Source organism: Mycteria americana, chromosome 1, assembly GCF_035582795.1.
Source record: "Mycteria americana isolate JAX WOST 10 ecotype Jacksonville Zoo and Gardens chromosome 1, USCA_MyAme_1.0, whole genome shotgun sequence".
NCBI classification, from domain to species: domain Eukaryota; kingdom Metazoa; phylum Chordata; class Aves; order Ciconiiformes; family Ciconiidae; genus Mycteria; species Mycteria americana.
The window spans coordinates 23,298,838-23,324,695 of NC_134365.1; the positions used below are offsets into that span (position 1 = coordinate 23,298,838).

General features: G+C 41.7%; 1 protein-coding gene across 2 annotated transcripts in view; it reads right to left on the reverse strand.

Moving 5' to 3' along the window:
- PLXNB2 (plexin B2) overlaps positions 1-25,337 on the reverse strand; it is a 119,963-nt gene extending 94,626 nt beyond the window's left edge. Inside the window, exons 1-2 of one of the 2 annotated variants that reach the window (XM_075492961.1) lie at positions 25,256-25,337; positions 21,657-21,753 (exon numbers count right to left, since the gene is read on the reverse strand). Coding sequence is in view for 1 of the 2 variants with exons in the window: in XM_075492952.1 (XP_075349067.1) it covers positions 25,256-25,257 (2 nt within the window). In the remaining variant the exon portion in view is untranslated. The remainder of the gene's footprint in view (positions 1-21,656; positions 21,754-25,255) is intronic. The other variant, XM_075492952.1, reaches the window with a different exon arrangement.
- Between the last annotated feature and the right edge of the window lie 521 nt (positions 25,338-25,858).

Sequence of the window (25,858 nt, forward strand, 5' to 3'; positions counted from 1 at the left end):
GGCCTGCGTTGAGGGCTCTAACAGGATTTAGGTGATGCATAAACTTGCAGAGTATCATAGAACGGTTTGGGTTGGAAGGGACCTTCAAAGATCATCTAGTCCAACCCCCCTGACATGGGCAGAGACATCTTTCCCTAGATCAGGCTGCTTAAAGCCCCATCCAACCTGATCTTGAAAACTTTCAGTGATGGGGCATCCACAGCTGCTCTGGGCAACCTGTTCCAGTGTCTCACCACCCTCATCATAAAGAATTTCTTCCTTATGTCCAATCTAAACCTAACCTCTTTCAGTTTAAAACCATTGTCCCTTGTCCTGTCACTAACGGCCCATCTTTCTTATAAGCCCCCTTTAAGTATTGAACAGGGCCCCACTATGCAGGGTGCAATTTTTACTTGGAAATGCTGCTGTCCAGTAGGTGCACATATATGTATGGTCTTTTCCTTTCTGCCCTGAAAAAAACCATAGGCCTAAGTCCCAGAATTTGTCCCTGTAATTACCAGTCCCAGATTTACAATTTTCTCCTGTCTCCTCAAAGGCTTTCAAGAACCACAAGTCATGCTCCTAAAGATCAGAGGTAGCAATTTGAGATGCATGGAAGTAAATAGCGACAGACAAGCAGACCGGCCCTTCCACTACTACCAATAACAACCCATGGTTTGGGGGATTTATTTATCTGCCTGCTGATTTTGCAATCAAACCATTCTCAAATTGTATTTTAACCTAAAACAACCGCAAGACTCAGAAATGTATCTTTAAAGAAAAAAAAGGGGGGCGGGAGGCACTGTTTGCGCTGTAAATAAAGCATCTGGTTTCAGTTTCTTAAGGCTCAGAGTTGACTCTTCCTAAAAGTTGGTAACTCTAAACCCTCTCTGTCCTTGATTGATGAGCTGGGCTAACCACGCTCAAATAAAGGAGCAGCATTTTTCACACTTCTGGCAGCACAGTGCGTCTTTAATCTACTGCTTAAATAAGTGCTGCCAAGGCATCCCTATGAAGAAACACACGACAAAAGATGCAAACCCATGAGTAAAGCCATGAAAACGCTTACTGCTTTCTTACCGGAGGAGCCACAGCATGAACTGGGCACAGCATTTGCCTCACACACAGTCCTGCCTGTGGAGACCCCATTTCCTGACCCCATTTTGTTCTGATGTTTGAATAAATGCAAAAGTATGCCCCATGAAACAGCCAATGCTAACAAATGGAAAAGAGGTCTCGTCTGAAACTGCTGGCTTCCCACAGACCGGACAAAAAATGCCAGGTATGGTCCTGGTGACAAGACCGAGGCCACCTCCTCCCCAGTGTTGTAGCCTCTGCTGCTGCGGGGCACGGCTGAATTCAGGTTGTAACAAGAGGAGTTTCTTCTGTGTGTTTGTAGCAAGACGGAGAGGCCACTGCAAGGCTGCTCGGCAGCTTGGTGCGAACATTTTTCTTCTCACTGGTAAGCACATTTGGACACATGAGTTAGTAGAGCCAATAAGGGCCAGCTACATTATACGAGGCGAATAGAGAGCAGTGTAAATCCTCCTCCTCGCATGACCAGTTTCATCCCACAACCCTAATTATTCAGGCAGCCTCCAAAGACTTCTGTTGGGCAGCTTTCGTCATGCATCTTCGGAGCTCTTAGGCTAAATGTTTCTTTTATGGCACCCACTGATGTGGTTAAAGGGTCTAATCCAAGTATATTTTACAATGTTTGCTTTGTGCGTGGGGTACTTCGATATATATATATTTCAAATTTGAATTTACAGTGGCTGCTCAGTGTATTTAGAAATTTTGTACAGTAGATAAACTCTAAATTCAAACACAGCCTGCACACTTTCTAACAGAGAATATCTATCCAGGAAAGTCTTCAAACATGATCACCATGCATAAACACTTTTCTTTAACTGTTTGAAAGCAAATAAGCTGAAAATTTGTAGGGCTACATTAAGACATAAAATTTATAGCACTGATGTGTACGGATAATAGGAAATATGCCTCAAAGCATGATGTTATTGAAAACAGAACCTGCATTCCCCTGCAAACAACTGAAGGACAGTCAGAATTACCATGTTTAATATATATATTCTGAAGCATTTATTTGGATAGTCTTATTTCCAAGTAACCAGAATACATAGCTCAGCTGTTTCAGGAGCACTTCTGATTTTACATACGGTGCATAAGGAAAGAACAGTTACTGCAACAGCCAAAGGCTGCGAGTTTTTATTCAGGCTGCATATCTCATAAGAGAAGTCCTTCTATAGACTCAAGTAAAAAGGAACAATTTTATGGGCTAGTTTACCCTGTAAAATATTCTCCCTAATCCTTGTAAAAATATGCTTCATGCTAATCCTTCTGCCTGAAAGCATTTTTGCAGACAACTTTGAACATTTCTATCACATTTTATTAGCTTTAAGCTGATCTAATTTCTCTAATTTTCATCAGGTTTATTAGGATCTGTCTAGATATCAGATTTGTATAGTTGATCTGGTTTTATATAAAACCCTCAAAATGGTACATTTTAATTTCCCAAGCAGACATCTGTCTTCATCTGTGTCTTGTAAAGTACTAAGTACCTTCTTGGCCCTTAATTAATTAGGAGCAATGACCTACACATCAGGTAGTAATAACATCCAATTAGTGGAAACGTACCATGCTTGCAAAGTATTACCAGTCACATCATAGTAGAGAGGTATTTGCCCATTCATGCTGCATGCCCTGGATGTGATGTACCAGCAAGCTGTAGCCATGACAGAGTGCTAGCACAAGACTAAAAATTCCTACCCCTTGGCCTGGTTTTTTCAATGTGAATTTCTAAAGACATTCAGATGCTAATATTTTGTGCGTTTATGACTGCCATCAGAAACATCATATCTCCAAGCTTTAAATATGCCTACCATCGAGCTCATGACAGTAAGACAACCATGGAGGTTTGTTGAACATGCGAGGCTAGAACCTGCTGGGCACAGGAAGGCTTTGAAGCATTGGAAACTCCCCTGTGCAAGAGTTTGCCCTTCCAAAATAAAGCTGGAAACCAGTCCCAGAGGCTAGAAATCCCATTTCCACACCTGGAAATCACAGTATGACTGAGTCCTCAACAAGAGACAAATTTCCGGCAGGTTTTTGCTGCACGTGTACAGAGCCTGTGGAGTCACATCAGAGGAAGCTTCACTCCAAGACATAAATGACTTGTATATCCTATGATGCTTTGCAAATGATTTTGTTAATACAATCTACCATCTAATAACTATGCACCATCTCCCACAGAAAACAGCAGGAGTTGCACATGTGTGTCTGAGCACAGATTTCTCTCGCTAGCTTTCTATAGGACTTAAACGATGACATAAATAAAAGCCAGTGGGAAACTTAAACTTAATATTCTCTGTTTGTTTGATGGGAGAAGAGCACGCATGAATTGTAACTGACATTACAGAGATATTCAGAAATTAGTTATTAAAGTATTGAAATGTGAGGATGTCTGAGATGATGAAGATCATTCTTTGAGTATCTCTGAAATCTGTGTTTGCTTGCTCTGAGAATTCAAGTAACAACAACTCTCCAAGGCTTTGTCTCTGGACTAGTTCTGGATCAACATCTGTGAAAAGCTGGAGTTCATGCAGGCTGAGTACACTGCCATTTGATATAGTTAACATGACTGCCAAGTGAACTCCTAATATTGATTCAAAGAAAGATGGCACAGAAAAGGGTTGGTGCCAAAAGATGGAACCACACTGGACAAGGAGCTCGAGCAAGAAGGTTATTCCACCATGAAGCTGAGCAAGTTGAAGCCCCAATGCTTCAGTCTCCAGGCTGCAAGACTGGGGTACAGTGTTTTTATTCCTTTGCAAAGGATGTGTGACACACAGGTGAAAAACATCACATAAAATGAGAACTTACCTCATGGCAAGATTCGAAAAAACCAAAACAAGCACCCAGACAGCTCCAGCACATTGCTAAAATTAGCCACAGTATTAAACTTTCCTTAAAGTTTTGGGTAAACATTTTCAGGCAGAAAATTCATACGCATTTCAGACATAAATGTGTGTCTCCACTTAGTTTTCAAATTGGAGTGTCTATAAAGGACAGCCACTGCCCTTTGGCTGGTCCCTGCTCACAGAGACTAAGGGAAGGCCTGAAGCCCACCACTGTGTCTCCAGCTCCGCTACCTCACGCGGAGGAGGATGGAACCAGGACTCTGCTGCTCACTCTGGTCTCCATCGCCACCACGTTTGCTTCACAGTAACATGGTGGGCAGGATTCCCATGCAGGCAAAACAAGGGTTTTTAACGATGGCCTCAGGTCTAACCATACACAGTCATTAAAAAATGGTAAGCAAGAGCACTACTTCCATGCATTTAGAAAGAACTATGGTTGTGCAGTAGGGAAACTATCATGCAAATTAGTCCATGTTGCCCGGTATATGCCCAGCCACCCTACTCTCCCTGCTAACTTCATGTTTGAAAGCACCCCCTGTCACCAAAATGCCAAGAAATTCTCATACAGGCTCACCTACTGATTTTAGTGAAAGCACGAAACTGCCTTTAGGGAAAAAAAGCTAACATATTTTTAGCCCCAGCTTTCATAGATTTGCACTGCTTTTCCTATGGTGTGATATCTAGCAGGCTGTAAAAGTACACAGTTAGATGAGCATGCTTGTTTAGGTTTCAACTTTACCTATACTTATTTGTCTCATTTGGTTTTTAAATAAGGTTTTGAAATAAGGCACTTAAATACTTTTAATTCAATACTTAACATTTAGATTTGTTTAGTCTGAGTATAAATATTTATTTAGATGTAGTTAGGCTTATGTCAAATAAGAGTATTCAGCTAAATTGATATAATCATTCAGTAACATTAAACCAACTTGGGAATTCAGACAAGCCTTTGAAAAGTAAAAGCATTAGGAGTGCACAAAGATTTGCAGAAAAGAATGAAACAAGAACATAGTGAGAAGAAGTCATTTACTTTTCAACTCTCTTGAGAAACTGGCCAACCTCTGGGACATCCCCCCCAGTACAACCAGCCATAGGGAAACTGCCTACTAAGTGGAATGGGGATAAGAATTGCCTGTGTCGGGTGCATTTGTTATTTCATTGAAATAATTGATCCCTGATGCTAAAGATAGTAACACTGGTGGGATTCAAATACTCCAGACATTAATGAAGTCTCTCTCACTCTCTGGCAATGGATTTAAACTGTCTCTACTTCCGCTGCACAGTGCCTTCAGCAAGAGATGCAGTGGTTTAGTATTGAAGCACTGCAAAGTTCAAACTGAGGAGGTTATAATTCAAAGAGCAAAGCAAGGTGACCTTGCTCAGTCTCACCAGTATGTAAAGTATGCTCACTGCCACAGGAAGAGCTAGGGCAGGGGGCCGGATCCCTGCCTCCATATACCAAAGAAAAAAAATCCAAGACAACTACACCACTGATTTCAGAGGCCTCTGCTCGATCTGAGTACATCTGGAAAAAATGCAGCAGCTCCATTAGGTGATCAAACAAACCTCCCCCCTCAAAAATAGCTCTGCTCAGCAGGACCATTGTTTGCTTATTTGAAAAATTTCCTCAACTTGTAATGTCTTTTTCATATCCTTCCAGTCTAGGTCAAATCCTGAGAATAAGTTTTAAGAACCGCTGACAAAGCAGTCTGCCATACTTTGTGTTGGACGGCTGATTTCACTGTACCAGGCACCTGAAACACCAGGGTCTCAATCTGACAGTCGCATCCCCTGGTCCCTCCCACACAGCAAGCACGGATACAGAGCTCAAGGAAGCGCACCGGGTATCTTACCGATAACACAAACATAATGTTTTATGAAGGTTTGTATCAGCATTTAAGCAGCAGTGTGACAGGAAAAAAAAGTCTACTTGGAAAAGACAACCACCTTTTGTCTAGACGAATTAATGGTCCTTATCCCCTCCAGCACTGCATCAGTATGGGATAGCCATAAACCTGTGGTAGATGCATATGGAGAAACTTCTTCATTTCTCGTGCAAACCAGGCCTCTCTCTTTTATACATTCTGGAGTACTATAACAATATTCATATACAGCTCCCACAGTGGTCTAGGTAGCTTGACAGGGATCAACACTTTTATTAATAACGCTTTGTTTAAACTTACTGGAACTGCTATTTGATTTATGAAGTCCTTTGCAAGCTTCAGAGTGATTTGCACAAAATCCCTATGATCTGCACATAGGAATTGCTTCACCCAGCCCTGAATGAGTCGGGTGACACAGTACCTATTGTCCTAGCGTCACCAACCCTGCCCAACAACATCTTTTGACATATGACCTTGTCCAATTAAATAAACAGAGCAATTTAGATAGGCAGAAGGTAATTAGGGCTGGATGGTGGCCAGCTCACTGAAGCAGGAGTACCATTCTTTGAAAAAAGCTTTATGTTGTTTAGCAAAGTTTAATGACTGGAAGCTTTCAAGAGCTTTGCACTATACTGCATCCAGCAATGAAACATCCAAGCGTATGGCACTCCCTTCATACCACAGTGGGCAACAGTCGTGAGGTCTTGGGCAAGACTGCTTCTTTCAAAAAGATGTTTGGAAATAAATGGCTTTCTAACCCGCCCCTTTTTAGCCCTAATCGCCTATACCTTAATTGGACCCTATGTATTTGAACCAAGAATAGGTAAATAAGGAATCAGGACTGTGCTGCTACTTTCACATCATCTTTTTTCCTTTCGTCCTGGGGAATTGCCAAATCCCATTTCTTATGGAAGGATTTCAATTGTTTTTCACTATCCCTGACTTATTTGCCAGGGGCTTTTCTTTTTAATGGAAGACACAGTAGGAAGAAAGAGGACGGTGAATAATAGAGAGAGATAACTTAGAAATAAGTCACTTCCTAATGGCTCCATGACAACTAGTAGAAAAACTATGTTTCTGCATGGTAAAGCCTTGATGCCAGAGCCCAGTGACAGCAGAGAGAAGAAAAAGGTATTAGCTCTTCTGTGTGGAGCTGGATACTCAAAGACACTTCTTTTTTGTGTATTTAAACTCATCTTTTTTCTGTATAAACATGAGATCTATTGCATGGTCATTTCCCACTCAGGCAGGTTCTCAAGCGAGCCTGTCGCAGTGCTCCCCCGTCCCACCCACCCAAAGGACTTCACCGCAAAAAAGCCCTGACCTCTTCCAGCGGGAACAGGATGTAGCAAGAATGAATGAAATATTTGTAAGGGCCCCATCCTCTCTGAGCGTCCTTTCAGATCCCAGCCACCAGTTGGCCCTACACTGAGCTTTTTGTTCCTGGCATGTCTGAAGGAGGTCTGAGTATTAGTTTAGCCTACTCCGGTAAGTCACTCTTCAAAAGCCTTTTTCAGTCCGCCTAATTGCACTGAAACTTTTATATTCAACCTGCTGGAGTTAAAAATCTCTTCTAATTTTCTTTATTTGGACAGGACTTCAGATAGAATCAGCTTTATAGAATCACAGAATGGTCTAGGTTGGAAGGGACCTTCAAACATCATCTAGTCCAACCCCCCTGACGTGGGCAGGGACATCTTTCACTAGACCAGGTTGCTCAACCATCTAACCTGACCTTGAACACTTCCAATAATGGAGCAGCCACAACTTCTCTGGGCAACCTGTTCCAGTGTCTCACCACTCTCATCATAAAAAATTTCTTCCTTATATACAGTCCAAACCTACCCTCCTCTGTTTAAAACCATTTTCCCTTGTCCTGTCAATACAGGCCTTGGTAAAAAGTCTTTCTCCATCTTTCATATAAACCCCCTGTATATATTGAAAGGCCGCAATAAGGTCTCCCTGGAGCCTTCTCTTCTCCAGGCTGAACAACCCCAACTCTCTCAGCCTCTCTCCATAAGAGAGGTGTTCCATCCCTCTGACCATTTTTGTGGCCCTCCTCTGGACCTGCTCTAACAGGGCCATGTCCTTCTTGTAGTGTGGGCCCCAGAGCTGGATGCAGTACTCAAGCTGGGGTACATTTTGAATGATGCTTCCTCATTTCTAATAACATCCCTGACCACAGTGCAGATACTCCACCTGTCTTTCCCATCCCTGGCCATTCAAAAAACCACCTGCTGACCCTGTGCTTACAGTACATCCCTCATCCCTGCTTGAACGCCTGTGGGTGCGAGCCTTCCCCAAACACACGTTCAGTTTACATGTTATTTAATAACACCCCAGTATAAGCGAACAGCTGCCACAAGCAAGTATCCTATCCTGTTCTGACTTTTGAAATGATTTTGGTAAACTACTTTTTTTCCCCACTCAGGGATGGGTTAGACTAATTAGACGGAAGCTTCTTGTTCAAACAAGCAGCCCTTCCCCATCCATTGTCACACCTCGACAAGAACGGTATTTAAGTGATGTAGGTACTATTAAGATTTGAGATTCCATCCAATTAAACACTGATAAAAGGGGGAAATTATCCTTTTAACAGATTACTAACAGCACACTGGTTTCTGTTGTCCACATGGGATCTTGAAAATTGACTGGCTGCATGGAGCTCAACATTTTATACTACTTCAGTGCAGAAACAGAGCAGAATTAGGAAACAATTATTGATAAGTATGCAACTGCGGCACCATAAAAGCCCCATGGGTAAGACCAATCTAAGGAGAAAGAAATGAAAAATACAGCTTTCACATTTTTCCTTTTTTTTTCTTGTTTGCCCAGTTGGAAATTCATTCCCTGCTATTCGTATTTCCTATACTGATTAAAAGTGTTACCTACTGCATTATTCTCTTCAAGGCCTGGATTTGCTAGGTGAAAGTGTCATTAGAAAGAACAGGGCTGAGGTAGGGAAACAGGGCTGAATCGAAGAATTCTTTTACTATATGAGCAGCAAAATGTATTTTTCCAAATAAAGTTTTATATAGACGGCAGAAATTGCTTTTCCACATCAAAGTCGAGACACGTTCAAATAATGAGTTAGTGCAAGAACTTCAAGGATAAGACATTTACATTTTTAGGAACAAGCAGACTTGTAACAAACAATACTGGGTATTAATCCTGGTCAGCACCTAAAGCTGGTATTCTGGGAAAGCTTCTGAAGATCTTTTTGCCCTCCTTTCTCTGCAGAGCCCTCAGGAACTGGCAGAATTGAGTATTGCATACCTCAAGAGAGCTATACAACTCGGCACAGGAAAGGAATCAGAAGCCTCTTTGAGCGAAACCTTTCAACTTTCTCAACTTGCTATAGAAAAGCAGAAACTTTTCTATAAAGCATCAGTTGTTTCACCATTATTCTAGTAATTGTGTCTTAGAGGTGAAAGGAGCAGGTTGGTTCTCTACTAGGTTGTTTCTGCCTAGTAGAGGTGAGCAGTAAGTAACTGTGCCATTAGCTTGCTCAAAAATGTAAACAATCTAATTTTAGTGAGAATGGCAAAGGAAGATAAATACACTGGATTCGATTAATGCTGATGCTAGAAGCTGTAGTAGGAAGTCAGCACTTCTTAAAACTTTGTTCATGCTGAGATTCCATGAGCTCCCAGTTGTTTTATCCTGTTTACATTATGCATTCTGGCAGCGTGGTGACCCACATAACCTCCACATTTTTCTCTTAGAGTTACAGTTAAAAAATAGGGCTCAGGTACAACATTTTTTTACTTATGGCATCCCTGTCAACTGCATTTGGAGTTCAGGGGTTCCCTAGAACCACATCATCACCAGTAGCTATTTTTTTTAACACTAAATTTTAAAAAGTCTTATCTCGATGAAATCTTGGGAATTAGATTCTTCCAAAATGCACGAATATGCTTTTTCAGTCCTGTTTTTAAAATATGAACTTTAAATAGACAAACAGGAAATTAAAATAACCCATGAACTTTGTTTCTCTTCAGTGAATCAGCACTGAAGAGTGCCAGACCCTTTGGCCAGCATTTACAGGAGTGTTTCAACACCTCTTGATCTGCTGAAGTTCTACTCTCTATAAATGAGTTAAAATATGTGCCATTGCTTATAATTTTTCTGCTTCTTTCAAAGAGGCATGTGTGAGTTTATTTAATTAATTTGCCTTAGAAGGAAATTGGCCAATTTATTCCATGTTAATAGTTACATGTTGAAATAAGCCATTCTTAGTCCTATAACAACAAAAAAATGAAAGTAGCATTCCTAAGGTTTATTCGTCATACCAGAGTGTCATTGTCATAACTTCTGGCCCATGTATACCATTCGTTTTCTATTTTTTTTCCCCCAAATTCCCCAAAATTCTGGATTCTACAGAAGTTGAACTACCTTCACCTTGTCAGTACTCAGGGGCTCTGCTCTTTTCTCATGCTCAAGCCTGTCTGGGAACCTCAGACTAAACATTATTATACTTATCTCCAGTAGAAGCTCAATCCAGGATTTTGAGCACTTAAACACAGCAGCGGGGATCTCTGCACTTAGATGCCAGAGTCACCTACATTCAAGAAGAAACGCACGCCCTTGGCTGGAGGGAGCAGAGGATGGGAGCGTGTGGATAACGCTGCGGTGTTTGTACAGTAGCTCTGTAGCGAGAATACTTTTTTTAGGAATTGGGAAATCTCATTTCAGGCTGTTGAGTGCATCCGCACCCATCGCTCTGATGCTTTGCTACCAGACGCCTTTGCCCAGAGTGGGGCTCCTTGATCCAGTGCTGCACAAGAAATGCTTCACATTTATACAAACAGATTGAGGGAAACCTGACTTCCAGGGCACTGAGTTGCATGGGTGACCTGGGCTCCCTGGTGCAGGACCAGCTTGTGCATTTTACCCAGTGATGAATGTAAAATGTGTAATCCACTTTCAGAGTGGGAATCTGAGCTCCCTTCTTCCCCCTGCTGCTCCTCCCCACCCAGGGCAGGTGGGTGCCCATGTCCTGCTCCCTGTGCACACTCCCTCCGCAGGCCAGAAGCTTCCAATTCTTTTTTCTGCCAAGTTAGAAAGGGCGAGGAAAGGGAGGAGTGGGCACACCCACCATAGCCTCCTCTTAGTTATCCCAATGGGAAGAAGGGGGGTTGGTTTTGGTGCCTCAGCCCCCCCCTTTCTCAGGCTGAGGAATGCAATGAACCCAGATCCTAAGCTTCTTCAGAATGGATGTAAAGGAAAGGGCACCAGTGTCCGCATTGTGTTCCTAGGACAGTGCATTTCAAAAGAAGAGAGAGTGAGCCATTTTCTGCTAAAGAACAGCACTGGACACCTGACTGTGCAAGGGTCTGGGCTGTGAAACTAAGTTTAACATGGGTATTGACCTCCATGCATCCACAAATGGGACTGGGAAAATCCCTAGAAAGGAAGGCTTCAAATACATTTTTCTCCTAAGCATTCCTTGTCAACTATTTTGGGCATTCCTGCTCCGTATCCTCCTTGTTCACGAATTGTGCTTTCATGGGCTTAGCGCTCCCCATGCAATAACTGGAAGAGGAGGTACCTTATTCAAGGCTGCTGATCACACTTGAATTAGTCACTGCTCTGAGCATCACAAGCCCACGTCCTTCTGGTGGTCTAGCCTTACAGCTGGTGGGCTGAGATGGTACTTTAAAAAAAGAAAAAGGGAAATAGAAAGAAAACCCACCAAAACCCCCCTCCATGTACTGGGATAGGCTGTACTTCTTATTTCAGTAATATAAAACAAAACTCCAATGTCACACTTCCCCTGTCAGAACACAGCCTAGAGCCCCTAATTCTTCTCTCAGAAGGCAATATACTTTTACGCAGTTTCTGTTATTTCCTGCTGCTGGAGAGAACCCATTCTCTCCCAACCACTGCCGTGAAATACTCTTCTATAAAATAACTCTTCCTTGAATGTTTTCTTTTTCTCCTGAAAAAGGATTTGGGAATAGCAGGGATACAAGCACTAACCTCTTTTAAACTCTGCATCATAATCTTTATGACATGTTTTATCATCAACCACCTTTAAGCTTTTGCCAGGATAACAATCTTTGCCTTTGCAATGGCTCCCACAGTAGTCTTGAGTGAAAATAGGGAGTGCTAAGACGTAAGACACTAATATTAGAATTATATGGAATAAAAAAAGAGGGTTTACAGTCTGCTAAGGGAAGTCTCAGTGGTAAGCTATGAAAATGCTGGATGCTAGTGCTGTACATCAGCGAACAATACCCAGAGTTCCTCAATTTACATAGGAAACATTTTTAGTAGACACGGTACCCCTAGCTCTCAGCCACCGACTCCGTCCCTCTTGCAGCTCCCGAATAAGTTCGCAAGTCCACAGATCATCAGAGCTCTTGCAGGGATAATGGCGGCGAAGACTGGTGCCTGCAGTGTGCATTTTTCGGAGTGTTGCCATGGTGATCTCCAGCACGCTCATCCCCTGAGAGCTCAGCTCAAAATTCAGAGGGAACCAAAGCAGGACAAAGAAATGACACCCAAGCAAAAGCAACAGGGAAATTATGTGTAATAAGCATACATACACACTTTCATACAGAAGCTTTCAGAAAATAGTTCTTTTTAGAACTGAGTGGTTTGTAGGAAAGAAGTGCAGTCTTCGCAGTTCCAACTCTAAACCAGGATGGTCTATGGAATAAAACCAATAATTTCTAACCCTGTTTCAGCTCGTGGATCACTATTTGGTACAGGGTAAATCCTCAGCCTCTGTACTGCAAAAATCCTGATTTGTGCAGTAAGGACAGACGACAAGGGATAACTAAGCAGATAAAAAGACAGAGATGCCTTTAATAACGTAACACTGTAGAGCAGTGACAGATCACTAGATAACCAAAATCTGACATTTACTTTTTAGAACATTACATTTCATTATTCCATGAAAACAGTTAATACAACAATTCTTAAGTATCTGAGCAATTTAAATTTTCACCAAATACTTTACATCATCTGTTGGTCCTTATGGCAGTTATACTCTCTTACTGCATTCTCAACAAAAGGGAATTACATTTGTGCGAACATGAAAGCAACACTCTGTCAAGTGATGTACGATCTCAATATATAGTTCAGAAACCTGTTGTATGGTGCTTTCACTCCTAGCCTACAAAAGCGCTGTTATAGTGGCCATACACACAGAAATAAACCAGCAAGAAGAGACACCAAAATTCAAAATCTGGGCCACGTCAGATCTGCCACAGTCCAGAAATAATACTAAACGAGAGTCAATCAGTGTTTTGCCATTAGGCAGCATGTTTCAGTCAGAGCTTATTATCAGACACTGCCAGGCCTTTTTGTGCCTAAAAGAGCTCTGAGATCAGCTAATCCCACATAGCTTTATGCTCAGCCACTTGCGTATAGTAGTTTCTTTTCCCAAAATACATGATATTCTTTTTGTTCCTACCTGGGCTTCTTATTAATGTTACAACAGACTTTGTTAGTCCTCTCCACGTCATCATCTATTAGATCTTCACATAAATACTTAATCACGTTATGAAAAGTTGCCTCCTCCCGAATGAGCATGGAGCTTTTCAGTCAGATCTGCTTTAACTTCCATCAAACCTTTCTGGGTTGGTACAGCACTAACCACTTCAGAGCCTTGCTCTGTCCCCGCTCACAAAATTTCGTGTGCAGTCTGTTGCTTATGACCGTGGGCAGCACTTTACCTGCTGCCTTTGGACTAGTGCCTGACGCTTATCACTGTGGAAGGTCACCTGCCGAGAGGATGTTCACGGACGTTTGGTTTCTTCAGCATATTCACATTCTCACAGTCCCTTTGACAATGGATATAGAAAGGGTCGTGCAGAGTAAATTGCCCGAGTATCCATTTGTATGATGCACAAGAGTTTACTCAATACATGTGCCTCTCCTCACCTGGGTCCCTCAGTTAGTCTCTTTTTTGCTATCCACTCATCGAGTGAATTCTCCGTGCTTCCCCAGGCTGTCACCTCCCTGGTTTTCAAACTAGCACAGGATTAACAACTGCTGGCTGGAGGAAGGGCTGAGGGAGAGACCCAACTACAGTCTTTGGTATTTATCATTTTATCTTTAGCTCCTTCTCTCCCAAAGGGTGCTGCTGCCCGCCTTGAGCAGCCTCCCTCCCTGTATTTTAAGCTTTCTTGATCTCCTTTAACAGTGACCGATTTATTTCCAGCATATACTGGTATTTCTGCTCAATTGCAGGGACAGAATTTGAACTTTAACAAGATCCCTACAAAATCACTGATTGCAGTAGGCATAATATTAGGGTTCTTATGTGCTCATACCTTGATCCCTTCAGGGAAGAGGGTTTATTTACCACGAATAAAGATGACGGCTGACAGACAGCCTTCAAATCAAAGCACAAGCCAGAAAATGTCTGATTACTCCCGGAAGCAGCATTTAACAGCTTAACTTAGTCTTTATTTAGATATTATTTTGCATATTTCACCCATAATGAAAACAAACTCGTCGTGAACAAAATCATTTGGTAATCTAATTTATCAAGATCACTCACACACTGACAGACAAGAATTTTAATAAAATTTGCACTTATGAGATCAATTTTTACTCATTTGTGTCTGTTAGATGCTTATGCCTTTTCCAGGGCCGGTGAATGGAAATTGAGACCCTAGTGCAATTCCAACCACTTCCAGAAAACAGTTGTATGCTGTAATGTGCATCTGCTTAGGGAATTTACTTAAAAGGCTCTACTTTCCTTACTGTAACAGCATGCACTCTACCACCCACTACTTGTATGACAATATTTTACAAGGATACTGTAAATCTTTAAAGCATGGGGACGAATTAACTACACAGGGGCTGTCAGATATTTACCTTACCCAAGAACGTTAGATGTATTAGATTAATGCCAAAGACAATAAATGTAGTTCAACTTCAGTAAAGGAGTTGGCAGAACAAGACAAGAAGCATCACTGCAGAGATGCTTGCCTCAAAATCATGTGTTGCAAAACATCAAATGTGCCCCCCCCCTTCCCTTTCCTCACCCCAGTTATTCAGTGATTGCGGTCACAGGCAAGGCTCCTGTCAGCTGCTTAACAGACACATGAGGAAGATCACAGAATGCCTAATACCCCACTTGGGACACCTTCTTCTTCCTCTACTGTTCCACAAGGTCAGAGTTTCAGTTTTATCTAGTGAATCTGACAGCAAGCAGCTTGCCCCTCTCTCCACAGGTTGTCCTGCCATTCATTTCAAAGAAAGATCTTGGTTAAATGTTTTACTTTGCCTAACATCTGGGCAGAACAGTTGCTATCTAGTTCATCACTAGAGAGAATCTATGTTGCCTCTAAGTGCACTAGTCCCTTGCTCTGAACAGAAAGTCTCTGCTTTGGGCTGGTACTGGCATGCAAGAGGTGGTGAGAAGACACTCATGGAGCTGCTCCAGCAGGATCTACCCATTTTTCATCTCCTGGCCAGGTTGGTTTTCAGCTCTTGCTTAGGCTTGAGGTTTGGTTGCACCCATACTTGTGCCACCCATGGAAGTGGCAGAAACAAGCAGCTAGGGGAGATGCGAGAACCAGCCTACCTTGTTCAGCAACAGCATGAACTGGTACCCAATAAAGTGACTGTATAAACATGTCCTGACACAATTTAAGTAAAACACCTTCAGTAGGTTTCCTACAACTGGAGAAAGAAATGCTGCCTCTCACCTTGTCAAAGACAACAGACAGACAGGCTTGCTGGGAGAGGATTTCTTTCCTCTTCTTTCACAAGAATAAACGCCTGCTTTTGTATAAGATGACTATATTCAGGGTACAGCATTTGCTTACAATAATGTTAGCACATTCAATTTTCCTCAAGTCGTACAAAATAGATGTATTTGGAACATTTTCTTTTCTTTATTTTTTTGTTTCCATTCCCCATCTACGTCATTTACTTGTTCTTTTCCTCCTGGTCCTATATATACTTCAAAGACATATTTTCAAAGAACAATTTCTCTCAGCATAGCTTGCCCCCCAGCTGTAAAAGCTTTGCTCACATATACCTCCCTTAGGAGAGATAACTTCTTCGCATAGAGCTCCTTTAGGCAACATCTGTAATCATGCAAACAGGTAGAACGTTCCCATGTGGCGCAGCTCAAGAAGGAAGCATACACATCCTGCAAAGCAAACCCAGGGTAGCACCACAAATATTTATACACCAGATAAAATCCATATCCTGCAGCTTGGACCACAATAAACAAATGCTATCCGAAGAATTCACATATGGATGGACAGCCTGACTTGAGTTCACCCAAGGGTATGAAAAACCAGGGAATGCAATAAATCAGCTCATCCCTGGGTTACTGACCATACACACCTTCCCTTCCTAGCACCATCCTGGCCTTTGAACAGGATCTCCTGGACTTTGTGACCAAGCAGACCTCCCTACAGTCATTCCAGTTCTGGATACTTCTGACGAAGCACTGTCAATCAATGCCACTGCAGAGAAGAGACCAAACTAGTCCAGTTTCTCCTGTACAGAATGATATAGCTCATGCTTTCTAAAGATGCTGGCTATAAGAAGTGCTAAAGGACTTCAGGAATCTGCTCTACCACCCCTGACATCAGCTGTACTGTATGTTTCTGCTCGTTACAATGGAAACGGTATTGTGACCCTTTTTTTCCCCTCTATGAATACCCTGAAGAGCCAAATGGCCAGTAGCCTGTGGTGGAGAATTTTGGATGTGGAACTGATGCTGAGGATGCAGCTGTCAAAACTGTGACCCAGCTTTCTGTTCTTAGTGAGGGTCCCCCCCGGCATCCCCTGTGGTGTCGTCAGGACTTCTTAGACATGCAGTAAGAGGATCTTGGTGGAAAACACTTCAAGAAAGGACGGTAAGAAGAGGGTGTCAGAGTAAAATCCCCATAGCATTGCCCATAACAGGTACCAGGATTTGTGAAGTCATCATTTCCACAGGAGGGGAAAAAACATTTCTTTTTAGAGATAAAGTTTGAACAGAGCTCTGTGTTTTTATAAGAAAAATAACCAGCCAGAGCTCTCAAAGCAATGCACACCTTCTGCCTCATCAGTGCAACCAGCACCATCATTCTTCCTCCAGGTTAAAAAAAAAAAACAAACCAACCAAGCTCTAAAAACCATGCTTTTTGAAAACATAGGTCTAACTTTGAAGAAAACCGTGGCAGGTCCCTTCAGTTGTCTGGAAATTTCCAGATACATTTTAAAAAACATACTAGCTGTGTACAAACACAAGAGTTGCAATGTTTTACAAACTCAGAAGTTCCCAGGAACTGTAATTTAATACGATTCATTCAACTAGTCACAAATTAAACTGATGCAATTTTAAGGAAAACCAGCAAGGATAAACAAGACTGTATTTTGAGTGTCCCTGGAAGACTTCTGTTTACAAAGTCACTGGCTTACTGACTGACAATGAGAAATTTCCTACCAAAAACTAGATATTTTTACATCTTGACATTACTTCATGACATTGTGCTTGATCAAATTGAGTGCTGCAGTACCAGGACACTAGACTATTGTCTAGCTGTCCAAAGGAACAGTTATTTTTTAAATATAATGTCTTTTGCATGTACTGCATTAACTGAATCAAATAAGGTTGAGGCTTGCCTTGAATTTAGCCCTAAAAAATTATTAAGCAGAAAAGTACTTAATTCTTACTTTTATCTTTGTTAAATCCTTTAATTAAATATAACATTAATTGAACTAAAGATTATTATTGAGATTTTTCTCAACTAATACATTTAAATGCATTAAAGCAGGGAGAAAAACAAAACAAGAACACAAGCTGGGCTTATAAACAGATTCATATAAACAGCATTAAAAAAGTAACACCCTGAGAGCACAAGGCACTTTTTCATGTTTGCTAGCACAAAAGTAACAGCAAAGGTTAAGAGCAGTGGGGGTGGCGTATTCCATACAAATCAACATGTTAATGCAAACCGTTTCCATTTAGCAAAGCGACATACCAGTTCACCTAAGACAATTGCTTAAACAACATCGTTGCTATCATAAAGCAAGAGGAAGCAGGGCAGGAATGGAGCAGAAGTCCTCAAACTGCTAGCTGTGAAGAGACCTGTAACGCCCCTGCAGCCAGGCTGTTCCAGCACCAAACCCACGGGGATCAGCAGCATCACGGCTTCAAATGGGCTTTTGCAGAAGCCCTGGTCTGAAAGCTGTGGAGTGAAAGCCCCGTGCAGGGAGCTGGGAGCAGCTGAGGTGAGGGGGGTGGCACTGCCCTGCTTCCCCCAAGGAGATCCCCCCAAAGCCCTACTCCCCAGGTTCTGTAGGCTGTGTGTCAAAAATTAATTAGACCTGAAATGAATGGAGCCTCCTAAAATTGTTCGTTTATTAGTAATTGCACAGTTGCTACAGGCATAGCATTCAGAGGCTTCCCCTGTACCAACAAGCAGACAGCAGCAAGATCATGAGCAAGAAAAGCAGCAGAACAGTGCCCTTACCTGTGCCTGTTCACACTAGTATTGTTCACACTGGTATCATTCACTCGCTTAAAATTAAAAAAGAAGAGGGGTGAGGAGGCAGATTTCACCAACTCCAACATTGGCAGTCCCATGAAAGGGCTCACTTTGGCCCGGAATCAAAGGTTTATGGAGACAAAGCTAATGTAGCATCCGAAAATGACACTAAAAACTATATTCAAACTCCAGAATCAATGCTACAGTCAATGCCAACAACTGATTTCCAAGAGTTCCCTCTAAGTCTGCAATGCATTTATTTTTCTAAGCAGGGACAATTCTCAATTTTTGTTGCCAGACAGAACAAGAAATTTGGTGCCAATATTCTCACTTCTGTCCGAATAATACCCAAACAGGCATCACAACCTGCTTATTCTGTAAAATCCTGCGGGCTGACACACTGAGTTGAGAGTGTTACAGGTGTCCATCCCCCTCTCAGTCCCACTGTGGATTAGGAGAAGGAAGAAAGCTGTTATAACGTAGGTGATACCCAAGCAGTTGTATTCACCAACCTTTACAAGAGGAAAAGGAGGACAGTTTAGGCTGGTACCTTCAACAGAAATTTCTCAGTGAATCTCCTCCTTGCATCCCCCCAAAACTGAGATAACCCCAAAACTTCAAATTCGGCTTTAGTAGGACAAAGAACTGATGCAAAGCCCTATTTTACTACATCCAGCTTTTCTACTCACTTTTGCCAGCCTTGGGTAAACTGCTTTTTGCTTTCTCTTGATCTCCCCAGGATGCAGCAGCCCTTGCCAAAAATAACTACATTTTAATTTTCCTTCACAATTCCCTTGCAGAGGTCTGCACTGTTTTAATGCTGTAGCATCACATATCCTTTTAATCCCTGCCTACACATTTTAACATTTCAAACACATGATTATTTATAAACGAAAAGCCACCAGGGCTTTGGTGAGGTAAAATGGTTTAGTGGGGACTGAAACTGGGGAGGGGGGAGAGGGGAGGGTGAGTCATCATTTTCTGGTTTTAATCCTTCACTCCTCCTCTGTTTTGGGCTTTGTTATTAGCAGTAGCGCTTATTCACTTGAGCAGGGCCAAGACAGCAAACAACTCCTCTGAATTTGAAAGCCAGACAATTCCAACTCCTAATTCAGCTGTGCACGCCTGCTCCAGGCTGTTCAGTCCCTTGAGACTCCTTTTTGTAGCCTAGGCTTTTCCCTCCTTTAACTGCCAACCCATCGACGGCCTTTGGCTGGGGTTTTGTCCATTCCCACCTGCTCCTGCAAGAGGGAGAACAGACTGGGATGGAGTGACGCCATCCTTAAGTTCTGTGCTGTATTCAGGGCTGGGCATTGCCACACTGAATGGAGCAAACAGGTTACAAAAACTGTTTGCACAGACAAAGCAAGGCACTTGAACACCACCACCGCTCCAACTAAAACACCACTTGGAAACAAGTTGCACTGCATACTGAAGGGGAGACAGCACTTGTTCAAAATCCCCTCTCCTTTTCGGTCGTTGTTCAACAGGGCAGCAAAAAAAAATATTGTCCTCCAGCCCAATTATACCACTCTGCTGACGCTGTAACAAAAGGAGAAAGAGCCATGACAGAAATAACACAGTAACCTGCATCTCTAATGGAAGCAACAGCAGGAGGTAGAAAAATCACACACCATTTTTCTCCCCACTTCAAGCACCCTCTTCCTCTCTAAACACTCCTATACACACCTTCCTGCAGAAAAAATCTCTAAAGACTGACCCTCCCAAGCCCATCTATACCTCATGCCTTCTGCAGCTCCACTGACAAACAACCTTTTGCCTTAAGCTATGAGAGCTGGGCAGTGCAGGAGCCCGAGTCCAGCCTGGGAAGTGACAGCATGCAAGTGCCGGCTCTAGACTTTTTAGGGATGCTTAAGTTTGGAAAAAGCCTTAAGTGTGGATGCCTCAGGTTCAGCTGCCATACCCACCTTTCTGTACCAAAATACTTGCACTTGGTTTCAAAAGTGTGAATACTCTCGAGCTCCAAGTATAATTTAGGACAACTAAGAATATGCCGAACCTCTGAGAATTAGACTAGTTATTTCAGTAAATTAACTAGGTAGCAACTGTGAAAATGCTGATGTTAGACAGTATTTCAGCTTCCAGGGCTATAAATGGGTATAATTTTTACTTACCTGACAGGTGTGTCATGAGAATTAGCTAATATTGACACTTTGATCTTTAAAATGCTTTGTCAAGTATTAATTAAGGAAGGATCATTTTGCATTTAAAATAGGTAGTATTTTGAAGTTGAATTTGTCTCCATCCCTCTCCTAAAATGGTAAAGAATCTACTGTTTGTTTTTCTATGTGTTCCCCAGGAGATTATTTTGGAGAAGTATGAGAAACAAAGACTGACATGGGGATCTATGTTTCAAGGAAGACGAATGGATACTCCTAAATAAAAAGCTGTGTTTTGTTGCAAGAATCTTCTCTTCTGTGGGTCTTGTAGCCAGACTTGTAGACTTCGGTCAAATGTTACTAAATGTAGGGAGAAAGGACACCTCCACCCCCCAATAAACCACCTTTTTATAACTAACCTACTGGTATTTTTTACAAGGCAGATCTCAAAGTGAAGTTTGAAAAGTTCGTAACACGTTGCAGATATTCAAGTACGGCATCTACTAGTAAAGCATGGCCTCATTTCTCCATAGAGGGAAAGGTACCAACATATGGGCAAAACTCTACAGCAGTTTCATCTGTAGCCAGTGATATGAACTACGTCCAAAGCTGCATGATGCTTTTGTTAGATGGGTCACTCAGGTAGGCTGCAGCCAGAGAAAGATGGAGAGCCAAGGCTTGCCTGTGGAGCCAGCTCTCTCCCAGCCACTCTGTGCTTGATAATAAGGGCAGGACTTTCACCATGGGCACTCTTGTCACAAAGATCTAGCGGCAAAGGCATGACATTTGGCCTTTACATGGCCCAGTGATTATAAACCCAGATTAGAGGGAAATAAAAGATTGTACTTGATAGCATATGGGAAAACAGCAGCATAAGTCTCCAAATAAGCTGCTCTGCACACCCCAGAGAGATCATTATGCAGGGCTTTCCTGTGGTTACTACTGCTGGTGGTTACAGCCTGACCTGGTGTCACAGGCTACTTGTGCTGGTAGTGCAGAGACATCGTGTCTCCTGGAGCCATGCTATTTTCCTTACTGTCAGCCAGGCAATACAGGGAAGATAGAGCCGAAGGGAAGGAAACGAAGATGGGACACAGGTACTGGAAGAGACGCCAGAAAGCACATGCATGAAGATAGATGCAACCCCTGTGTAGTCCCCCTGAACACCCTTTAGGGTCTCAGGGTGACAACAGCAGAAATTCTGCGAGAACATTTTGAAAAGCCCACATCTCGTTCTCGCCCGCTGCCCAAGACATGCAGAAGATACTGAACAAATGTTACCTGATGTTTCGGTGACTTAAGTCCTATGGATCTAAAGATGAGTCTTAGAGGTGATTCTGGGGACTCAAGTCTGATTGATTGTCATATCTAGAAAAAACTAGAATTAAAGTTCCTTATGCGAATCCTTCACGATAGTCTCTAAGATGGGAGACTTTTTCCCCTGTTCCCCTGCCTCATTTCATGCACAGCATAGACATTACTTAATGAACTAGCAGCTCTTCAATATTTATTTTTCTCCTCATTATCCAGCGTGGCGCTATGCCTTATTTACCATGCTATCCAAATGCTGCTGAGAATTATTTATAGCATTCACAATATAGGAACCAAGTTCTTATAAACAAACATTAATTTTACAATACCCAGCTGGATCCTGAAACTAAGGTGGGCATTTTGGGGATGGGCACTGTTTTTGAGCAACTACTATATAATCCTAGAAGTCTAAAAAGCATATCCGTAGACTTTCCAGAAAGAACCTGCCTACCAGCAAGCAGAGCTTAGTGACAGAACATGGCATGACACGGTCCTCACGCTTCACAAGGCTGTTTGAACCAGGCTATTTACAGTGCCAATGCACACATTTTACATAAGAAATGCTGTTGAGAACAGTGAACACTCAATGCTACATTAAGAACTTGTTCCAGGGATCTCAGATTACTAGATGTGCAGCAAGAACCTAATTTTGGTATCTAATTAGGGCTGGGTGTTCTTCCCCCCCCACCCTGTGCACTTTCCTGCCTGTGCTCTACTTGACGGTGCCTGCTCCTGATTCCCTAAGGTACACACTCCCCTTCCTTCTCCTTGCAGTCACTGCCTCAAGTTTATTTTGATGTTTCATCAGTATAATGCAATACAATTAGCAGCTTAACATCCCCTCCAGTCCATTTTACATTTTTCCTAGCCTTTCCCTACTTTTTTAAGGAGGAAAAAAACCCTTGCTCTCCCCATCTCCTCTCTCCTCTTCACCAGGTGAAGAAACACAGCAAACCAGCATTTCACTGGATTCCTCTGGCATCCCAACTTTGGCTTTCAGCTCTATGAAAGGTCAGTCCAGAAGTTCGTTGGAAAAGAATGAGGAAAAGGAAGTTTCTGCAAGTTTATTCCACCTTCTGGCTTTATGGGTAACCAAAGCCAAAATCCTACCAGCTATCCTACCAAACCATTATAATGTATTGAAACCCAAGTTTCAGATTTAATTTTCAATTTTGACTAAAACAAAAATTTTTAACAAATATCTCTGGATGCGCTACACATCAAAATGGATGATTGTAAGAGGAGGTGCTGGATTTCATAGTTTCAGGGCTCTGCCTCCAGTTTATGAGTGACTGCAGGTAAAGCCAATGCTTCTCTCAGTTCTCATTAAGTGCTGTGTTCCCTCTCTTGGGCTCTGCTGACTTTTTATATGAGAATGTCTCCACAGCCACTTCTGTGATACAAAACCAAAAGTAGATATGAAAAGGTATTTTCTCTTCTCCACGTAAACTTGTTAATTTGGTGTTACTGCAAGAATCCCGGCCAACGTGAGGCCAATTAATTTTTGAAAATTACTCAAGTTTAGAAGGATAAATCTGTAATTTTAATGTCAGATAGCTGCAAGAGCCAGATCAAGAAGTTGTTTTCCTTTTAGAAGCTCAGTCTACACATGCACAAAATTAAAATATCAGAAAAATAATATCTGTTGGAGATCATATTTATTTTTACATCAAGGATAAAGTGCTAGTATCCATCTCTCCACAAGGATGTGTTTATTTCTCTGCCAGTTTCATGACCAACTAATAACCACGTTGTCAATAGTCTACTGCTCCCTGAAATACAGCTCTACTTCATGTCTTTTATTTGTTTTCACATACATATATATATGAAATGACATTTTAACTAGGCAGATATCTTTTATAATTTAACCCATACTCAAATGGTGTTCTGCTGAACAGGCACCTAAAAAACTACAAACAAACCCCAAATATTCTGCTTATTTCACAAAAATGGGAACTGAAGATAACAGTACCTCTTCCCAAGTTTGCCCAGGAGAAACTGTTGAAGATGGAGTTGGTGAGAATAATGTGAAAGTAACTCAAGAAAAACTTTTACATGTACAAACTCGTCACACACACATGGAATTGTTTAAGAAGTGCCACCAGCCTGAACAGGGTCACTGGAGATGTACTTCTAGGACCCTGAAGCAACTAAAACTAACTGGTCCCAGTAAATACCTTCAAATTTTGTTTTGTTTTGTTCAATACACACCGGAAGGTTTTAAGGAATTTATTTTATATCTTACAAGCCTATATAGGTTTCAAGCTGGGCCAGATACCAGTAATGTAGAGAGTCAATGCCCAGCCTAGTCTGTAAATCTTTAGCTTACGTTCATCGTTGCAAATCAGAGTATCTTCATTTCAAGCAACCCCGTATCAGTAGACAACTCTATATAAACCAGACAGCATTTCACAATGTTCCTGCAGTATCTCACTGTTTCAGTACTATTGGGCAGTTAGTAATTTTAGAAGACAAGTTTATAAAAGCCCAAAGGCTAAAATTAAAACTGTTCCAGCTTGTTAGACATTTAAGACAGGATCCCCGTCCTATTTGACATCTAAGTCATGAATTCTGTACTTTATCTGGCATTTGGAAAGGCTTAGTTGACTGCTTCCAAACTCATCAGGCAGGCTCTGGGAAAAGGAAGGTGAGATCATGGGAAAAATGCAATATGAAAAAATACTGGAACGAATCCGTGGCAGCTAGAAGTTCATGACTATCACTACCCTGCACACCAGAGCCACTCAAAGCCTCTCGGGGTATGACTTGCAGAGATACGGCTTTGCTTCACACACAAATATGTACGTACATATACACATGTGCATGCACACAGTTAAGGAGTTCACGTTACTATGAAATACAGCTAGGGAAAGCAATTACTTTAAGAAAAATAATGGGGTATTCACCAGGAAAGTAACAATTTCAAAAGGGTCTAGAAAATGAACCAAAGCTCTTATTGTTAGAGAACTATTGACTCCAGGTTTGAAAAAGTGACCTCAAGTGAGCAATGATGCACTTAGCCTGGAACTTGCAGCCGCGGTATTTCACTCTAAATTGAATTGCCAATCCACAGTGCAATCTTCTTCTACTATAAACTCACATCTTTGGGGCAAGTACACAGAAAAATACTATATACTAGCTGCATTATTCCAAGTTAGTCTAAATTCCTCTGGAAATGGAAAATATGTCCACATTACAGAATTTAAGGATCCCCATGGGTATTTATACAGGGGTAGTGGCTTTTTTTTTTTTCCCCTTTTAAGGGCACTTAGTGACAACTTCATGTTGACATTTTTTCTACAAACAGTTCATAAGCATGCAAATAACTAATAGCACGTGGCCCCATTAAAAGCATTTAGGTACGTGTAGCCTACAGACCCATACTGAAAATCACGTAACACACATTTTATACCTCACACACATACACACAATGCTCAGATCCAGCATTTTCACCATACTAAAAGTGGTCTTTTTGGTAAATTAGGCCACCAATTTAGCATGATTTGCAATATCACCAATGTCAATGGTTTGCAAACATAAATAATTGACACATGCTGTGAAATACTTACATTCACTTTTCCACTAAGTCTTCTTCACTACAATCAAGTTATTTTCCAGGACAGTGTTTTATCTTCTTACTAAATAAAAGAAGGCAGCAATTAAAAATATATTCATATGCATTAAGCTATGCTCAATCACCTTAAATTTATGAACTTTAAAATCTAGTGTCCCATAAACTTGTAATTTGTTTATATATAGTCAATTTTATTACATTTTAAACACAACTTTAGCACACCATAACTTTCAATCCTGAGGCTAAATGGGGCAATGTTCTGTATTTCAATAGCTGCTCAGATAATAAATCAGATGGACAGTTGCTCACAGATGTACAACTAATTACTGAAGAACTGAGAGCTCAACTGATATATTACCAGAAAGAATGCCTGGCGTTACAGATGGGGTATTGTATGATTTGGCACTCCTTTAGCTAGAGCTTGAACACGCTATTATCAATGGCAGTACTCAGCACCTCCCACGATCAAACATTTAAGAATGGAAGAGAAACAGTGTCTGTCCCTCTAGGGAAGGATAAAATACCATCTGATATTCTTTAACATCACTGTATATGCCAAAGTGATAAAAAAGTGTTCATGTAGATTGTTCAACATGAA